General features: G+C 36.8%; 1 protein-coding gene across 1 annotated transcript; it reads left to right on the top strand.

The window, feature by feature from the left end:
* The first annotated feature begins 1,824 nt into the window (after positions 1-1,824).
* LOC141601060 (uncharacterized) lies at positions 1,825-2,676 on the top strand. The gene has a single exon (XM_074421321.1). It carries the CDS (start codon positions 1,825-1,827, stop codon positions 2,674-2,676), a length of 852 nt encoding a protein of 283 aa, XP_074277422.1.
* The last annotated feature ends 5,676 nt before the right edge of the window (positions 2,677-8,352 follow it).

The raw sequence follows: 8,352 nt of genomic DNA, 5'->3' as shown, positions 1-8,352 counted from the left end.
TTTAATGAAAAAAAAAAAAAAAAAATAATAATAATAATCATAGAAAGACTTTCTCTCTCTAAGCCGGTATAGAGAGATTTTTCTCCCAAGAAAGCGTCGCAATTGTTGCGTCTACTTCCTTCACCATGGCTAGGGGGAGGGGTCGGCCCCCAAAATCAAGGTTACCTTTAGACTCCTCTCATGATCGCGATTCTCCTGGTACTGTTTTCTCTTCTGTTTGCACCACTTCTTCGGTAGGTCATTCTTCTTCGTTACGCAGTCATCGCACAATGAATGAGGTGATTGTTCGTGCCCTTCCTACACGTAATTCATCTTCTATTGTTTCTATTTCTTCTTCTAAGTCTCCAGTTGTCTCTAAGTCTTAGATTTCTTGCGTTAATAACACTGGATCAAATTTGTCTTGCTTGCCAAAAAGAGGGGAAGCCATGGCTTCTTCTGTGATTATTTCACTTGTAGTGGAGGTTCCTAAGGTAGGGGCGGTGGTTGTGGATATTGTTGTCAATCCTGTTCCTACGACTACTGGTGTTGTTAATGGTGGTAAGGTAGCGGAAAAGGTCTCTTCTTGGAAAAATTGGGGGGATGTGACTAAGGATAAGGCTAGCAAGGGGATGAGTCTCTTCTATGATGAAGAAAGTGCTAAATCTTCTGAAATTGACATTCACTTAGATGAAGTCCAAGATGAGCTGGTAAAATGGAAGTACACTTTAATGGGGAATGTCTTGGGTGCTAAACCTAATGTGAAACAGGTTACTGACTTTGTCCAAAAACATTGGAATCATGGGTCCCTTCCCCTTGTGCAATACTTCAAAAAAGGCTGGTTCAGCTTTAAGTTTGACAGTGAAGAAGCCATGAATGTTGTTTTGAACAAGGGTCCTTGGGAGTTAGGGTCTAATTCTATAGTGTTGAAGCAATGGACTCCGTATTTCTCATGTATCATGGAGAGTGTGGCCATTGTTCCCATATGGATCTTGTTTCCTGATCTTGATCCTTACATGTGAACTTATTCTGTCTTGAGTAAAATGACTAGCAAAGTTGGGAAACCTTTGTTTACTGATCTCCATACCACATGTCATGCTAGGTTGTCATTTGCTAGGGTCCTAGTTAAGGCAGATGTGTCCAAAGAGTTACCAGACCAGGTACCACAGCATCCTCTGGGGAAGAGTCCTTAGCTTTGTCTGGTCAGGTTATCTCAGAATGTCTGAGGCTAAGTTCTCCTGTCCCAGGAAAGTCTAAGTCTCCTTCTCCTAAGAGAGCTGTAATGCACTCAGGAAGCCATGTGATAGGGTCTACTCCTTGTCAGGAAAGGCATAGCCCTAAGAGTGTCAGGGTTCTTTCAGTCCAGGATAGGCAAGACCTTCCTACTGAGGACCTTGTTTCTCCTAATAAGTATACTGCTTTGGTGGATCATGTGGCTGATACCCAACTAGTGGTTGATCCTCCAGATTTACTCCCTCAATGATTATATCAACTTGGAATATCAGGGGGGTTCAATAAAGTGACAAAGCATTTAGAGGTGGTCAAATTTGTGAAAAACACAAAAATAGATATTCTTGGGTTGCTTGAAACTAGGGTTAAGCATAATAAGTCTACTAGGATCTTGAATAATAAATTTGGTGGTTATAGTCACTATTGTAACTACAGTTGTCATCACAATGGTAGGATCTGGTTCTTTGGCATCCTTCAACTGTGCATTTGTCTATTATCCAGGCATAGACACAGGTTGTTCATTGCTTTGTCCATCATTTGGTTTCTGGAAGAAAATTCCACTTGTCTGTGGTTTATGGCAATAATAGTGTTGTTCATAAGAGAAGGCTTTGGAACTCTATGATCAAGCATACTGCCACAGTAGGGCCTTGGGTTTCCATGGGGGACTTTAATATCATTAGAGATGCTCAGGAGAAAATTAGCAACACTCTACCTGATTTAAATGACATCATTGAGTTTAATTCTTATCTTGAGAGGTGTGGTCTTGATGATTTACCTGGTACTGGATGTGAGTTCACTTGGTTTAATAAGCATGATATATCTACTAGAGTTTACTCTAAGCTAGATAGAGTTTTCACTAATGCTGATTGGATTTTATCCTTCACCCAGACCTTTGCTAGTTTCCCTGCTCCCACTATTTCTGATCACAGCCCTGCCTTGTTGCAATTCTCTGGGGATCCTCCTCCTAAAAAGCAGTTTAAATTTCTCAACTATTGGATTGATCACCCTGATTATAAAAATAGGGTCTCTGTTGCTTGGTCTCAATGGATGGCTGGGAATTCAATGCATAGGCTAATGGCCAAACTCAAATCTGTTACGAATGCTTTAAGGGATTTCCACTTTGCTAATTTTTCTGGTATTGAGCAAAGGTTGGAGGAGAAGAGAACTGAACTTAGTGGTTGTTTTGATGCCTTGAGAGGGGATCCTCTTTCTGAGACTCTTATTAATAGAGAAAAGAGTGTTTCCAAGGAGTTTTGGAGCCTCAAGGAAGCTGAATCTAAGATTCTTATGCAGAGGGCTAAACTTCATGATATCAAATACAATGATGTTGGCTCTTCTTATTTCTTTGCTAAACTCAAGGAAAGGCAACAGAGTCAATTCATTAATGAGATCCAAGATACTCATGGGAATACTTATAGTGGTTTGCAGTCTGTGGGTGATGCTTTTGTTGACTATTACAAGCAGTTGTGAGGCACTGATGCTCCTGTCCTTGCCCTTGATCCTGCTATTATTGCTAATGGCCCTTGCTTGGACTCTACTGATCAGGAAACACTTATGGCTCCTGCCACTAGGTCTGGAATTAAAACTGTCTTTTTTTCAATCAAGTCTAACAAGAGCTCTGGTCTGGATGGGTTTTCTGCTGGGTTTTTCAAGTCTGTGTGGACATTATTGAGGAAGACTATTGTTTAGCTGTTCAAGACTTCTTCAGGACTGGTTTCATGCCTAAACAGGCAAATGTCACTGTTATTTCTTTAATTCCTAAGAAGAAGTATGTTCAAACAATGAAGGATTTTCGCCCTATCTCTTGTTGCTCCATTATATACAAGACTATAAGCAAAATTTTGACTAAGAGACTACAGACTGTTATGGCCAAACTGGTGGGCATTGAACAAGCTGCCTTTGTTTCTGGAAGAAGTTTACATGAGAATGTTATGCTTACACAAAGCCTAATTAAAGGATATACCAGGAAAAATCTGACTCGTAGATGCTTACTCAAAGTGGACATCAGCAAAGCTTTTGATTCTTTGCAATGGGCCTTCATCAGGAACATGTTACATGCTCTACAGTTCCCTGAACCCTTTATCAGGTGGATTATGGGGTGTGTAACAGGATCTTGGTTTACTCTAAAAATTAATGGTGACCATTGTGGCTTCTTTAAAGGTAGGAGTGGTATTAGGCAGGGTGACCCTTTATCTCCACTTCTATTTGTGTTAGGTATGGAAATCTTGTCTAGAGCTCTTAAGGTAATGTGCAATGACAAGCAGGTCTCCTACCACCCAAAGTGTGCCAAATTGAAACTTACCCATCTTATATTTGCTGATGACCTGATGGTCTTTACCAGGGGAGATAGGCCTTCTATTAAGAAGGCTACTGATATACTCAAGCTCTTCTCTAGCTGGTCAGGACTTCAGTCTAATTTTGACAAAACTGAGGTGTACTTTGGGGGGGTTAGTCTCCTGCTGAAGAAGCATATCTTATCTGACATTGGGTTAACTGAGGGCCAATTCCCTTTTAGGTACTTGGGTCTCCCTTTAAATCCTGCTCGGCTTACCAGCAGCATGTATGAGGGCTTGGTCATGAGGATTCAGAATCTGGTCCAAAGTTGTGCATCAAAATTTCTATCCTATGCTGGAAAGCTTCAGGTGCTAAACTCAGTGGCATTTGGGCTCTGCAACTTCTGGTGTGGCAGCTTAGTCCTCCCTAAGGCAATTTGCAATGCTATCACCACCTACTGCAGGCAGCTGTTCTGGGGTTACTCTAAGGGGTCTAGGAGGGTCATCTTCAAGAGCTGGCAGAGTATTTGCTTTCCTTGGGTAGAGGGTGGTTTCCAACTGAAAGCTATAACAGCATGGAACCAGGAAAATATACTTAAATGGCTTTGGCACCTGGACAGAGGGACAGGTTCTATGTGGTCTACCTGGGTGTCTAAGTACTATCTTGCCCAATGTTCTATCTGGGATCTTACTGTCCAGGAATACTACTCTGAAAGTCTTAGAGGGGTTATCCTTATTAGAGACATGCTTATCCAACAATTAGGTGGGGTGTAGGAGGCCAACAGTGCTTTACATGGTTGCCTTAATCATGGCAGGTTCTCTGTAGGAAAGGCTTATGATTTGATACGACCGAGACTCCCTACTCAAATTTGCTATAAGGTTGTCCAGTGTTGCTTGCTCTTACCCCGCCATAAGGTCATACTCCAGTTGGCAGTTCAGAGGAAGCTTGCAACCACTAATATGCTCATCCAGAGAGGCTTGTGCTTGGTCAACAAATGTCCCTTGTGTAAATGCAAAGCGGAAAGTACAAGGCATCTTTTTTTCAGATGTTCTTATTCATATAAGGTTTTGTCTTTGGTTCTGGAATGTGTTCAGATGCCTACCCCGACTGTTTGTTTGCATAGTCTCTTAGTGTGGGCTCATAGGCGGAAGCCAAGGAAATATTGGAAGAATAGGTGGATTGGCTGCAGCATTGCTACTGCCGTTTATTGCCTTTGGAAAGAAAGGAATGCTCGTTTATTTGCTGGCCAGGAGAAGAGTATGGAGATCCTCGTTCGGGAAATTCATGACCTGGTTAGTATGATTCTCCTACATCGTGCTCGAGCGGATGAGAAAGACATGATGTCTGGGCTACTTAGCCATTAGTAGTGTATGAGATTTGCTTCTTAGCGGATATGCTTTTAAGAAACACTCATGTATATTTGCTTATATATATGAGAAATATCTTTCTTGAAAAAAAAAAAATAATAATAATAATAATAATAATTATTATTATTATTATTATTATTTTTTATTATTATTATCTTTCATTAAAAGAATCATAAAAGTTTACATGAAATTGGTGGGGAGCCGAGAGACAATCTGGGCTCCCACACCCTTAGCAACAGCAAAGCTAAGTCTAGTAAAAATGTAAGCGGCCACCCGAGCCCCCGCATCCTGAGATACCGAGAATTTCTGGATCCGCTTATTATTATTATTATTATTATTATTATTATTATTATTATTATTATTATTATTATAATAATAATAATAATAATAATAATAATTATTATTATTATTATTATTATTATTATTATTATTATTATTATTATTATTATTATTATTATTATTATTATTATATTGTTGTGAAATAAAGAGAGGAGAGAATTGTAGAGAGAAAATATGAGAGACAAAACTGTATTCTTATTCCATTAGGAAGGGTATATATATACAATACAATGGGATGAAGTTTCCATAAGATAATATATTCTAGAGTTATTCTAAGATATGGACATCCATATAATAATATTTCATAACACTCCCCTTGGATGTCCATTACTGAAGAAGATGCCTCGTTAAAAACTTTCTTACAAAAACCCCGTGGGAAAAACGCTAGTGAAGGAAAAGAGTACACTAATCTTCAAACACGCATAATAATAGCTGCCTCGTTAAAACCTTTCCATGGAAAACCCAGTGGGACAAAACCATGGATAAGGAAAGAGAGTACAACGCGTGTCTACTCCCCCTGATGATTACATAACTTGATGTATCTTGAAATGATCATGCTTTGACATTGTTTCTTGATGATCGTTGAAGTAGTACCCATTGTGGTTGATAAACTTGAATCTTCACTCAATAGTAATTCTTGACAACTTCAATATCATATTCTTTCGGAGCTGACAATCTGGATATAATCATTTCATAATAGCTCTTGGATCTTCATTTCAAATAATACCTCCATAATTATGATAAAATTTCTCTTCAATATATGACATAATGTTATATGCCGAAAATAGTTGTCATCTCAACAATAATGACGTTCATGACTATAGCGTCATAATGCGCTTATAGTGCTACCTCGTTAAAAACCTTGCTAGGAAAAACCCATTCGGACAAAAAACCTAGTCAAAGGGAAAAAGATTGTAGCCATCACTGTTCCTTAATTTCTGGTCTTAAGGAGAATAAATCCGATAATTATTAAATAAATCATCCAATAACTTGGAGCAATTTTATTTTCTAAACCACTTATGTATAGATTGACATTCTCATTGTAGACTTTGACTACATTATTTTCCAATCACATGTTTAGCATTAAACTCATTTAAATCATTATTTTCATATGCTCAAACTTCAAGTTGAGACAATAATAATTTCCTTCAAGTAACTCTACAGAAGTTTGAATTTTCCACTTTGGAAATAATCACGATAATCTTTTAATCGTGTCGTAGAGGTTCGTATATAATCATGAGTTCCCAAAAATCAATTATGCAAACTTCATCATTTGATGATCGTTTATAAGAGGCTCGTGTAGGGAGTTATCCTCGTTGGAGTATCTTATAAGATAACATTTCTCCTTTTTAAACATTTATCAAAATATAACAATATAATTAATCATGTGCATACATATGATATGTAACTAATTCTAAACAACATTAGAAAACAAATGCAATAATGTATATATATTAAAACTAAGATGCAAATGATGAACTTAATCTCTAAATGCACATGATGATGACTCGATAATGCAAACTGTATAGTTTCCTTTTCCAATATTCTTTATAATTTCAATTGACTTCAAGTCAATGGATGGACTTCAGGTCCATGAGCTCATTTAGAATCAATGATTATATGTCGACAATAAAAACTGGACTTACATAAGATCCCCACTATCTAGTTCATTAAACTCCGCGCGCAAATGTATACCGGTTCCTTAAATATATCGATATAATTTCAACATCTTGCGATATTCTCAGTACCGATTGATATCTGAATATATACGATACCATTCCATTTCCACATAGGCCATCTATTATTATTCAGATATCTATGTCACTTCCAGGACATCCAAATTTCTTTACTCTAGAGGAGTACTAACTATCCATGCTTGCCATTTTCTTATTAGTTGAAAATATGTGAACCAATATGACTTTCACACTACCTTTCATGTGTGGTTATTGTTCAATTTGGTAAGAATCTCATTTTCATTACATATATTTTTTATGACTAATTTATAGCACGCTATGCCACATATAGGGTTAATCTGTCTATAATAAAATCATAGATTTTAATGTTAACATATTAAATTTTGATAAGGTGATCAAACTGGTATTATAATACATCTTCATAACCAAATAAATACCATCATTTCTAATTCAGCGAACCTTTACTCAATGTATTTCATATTGAAAACAAAATGCCGAACTTCAGGTTCAGTTGGGGATATAACATAGTTGCTTGTTTTTACCAGCTTTTGCTTATCATTCACCCCCTATGGTGGTAGAAACTATAACCAATATATAGTCCAAAAATTGTCATAATCACCTTAGACCTCAATTTCTCATATCATCGATGGGGATTTATATGGGCATTTTTGTACAATAAGAGAATATTTCAGGGAGTAATATATAATGCAGTTGGATTTTAAATGTGCTGAATCACAATGCCCAATTCGGAGACTAACATTTCATATTATAATCAAACTGGGATCTACATACAATAACTTCTTTATTACACTCCGAGTAGTTGTTTACTCTCCAATAAATATACTTAGTCTCCGTGTAATGTCTCGCCTTTAATAAATTCACACGAAAAAGTTTCAGCACTTATATTTCTTTGGATAAACTTCAGGTTTATCAAAACGGGTGTAATTAATAAGAACCTGGATGGCCTTAACTGTCACATCTTAACCATTTCATGTCAACTTTCGATTAGTTTGCTCATAATCCATGGCAATCTCTAATAAGAATTAGTTGTCTCAATAATTTCACTTATCACATGCCACATTTTAGTTGACAAATTAATATGCTAATCTTCTAGTTAGCAATATTTATCTCATTTAAAATCCAATTAAAATTTCTCTATCCGGCCAGATAAATGATGTGACATAGGACACAACAGGTGTCTCATATATGTAGGCAAGACTCCTCAATATTTTAATAGGGAATATATTACTCTTGGAGTATTTTCATATATAATTATTATAGCATAAGATCAACAAATATAATTAACAATATTAGAATGACATACACATATTAACCTCCACTACCGGTAGCATAATCTCCTCAATATAAGCAGTGATTATAATATACCACTATCAGACGTGTAATTGATATATAGCTTTTTACATGTTATTATAACTCAGAGTGAATATGACCATATGTGATTAAGTTCATAA

The sequence above is a fragment of the Silene latifolia genome, chromosome 9 (assembly GCF_048544455.1).
Source record: "Silene latifolia isolate original U9 population chromosome 9, ASM4854445v1, whole genome shotgun sequence".
In the NCBI taxonomy this organism is placed as follows: Eukaryota; Viridiplantae; Streptophyta; class Magnoliopsida; order Caryophyllales; family Caryophyllaceae; genus Silene; species Silene latifolia.
This window is presented reverse-complemented; position numbering and strand designations above follow the sequence as displayed.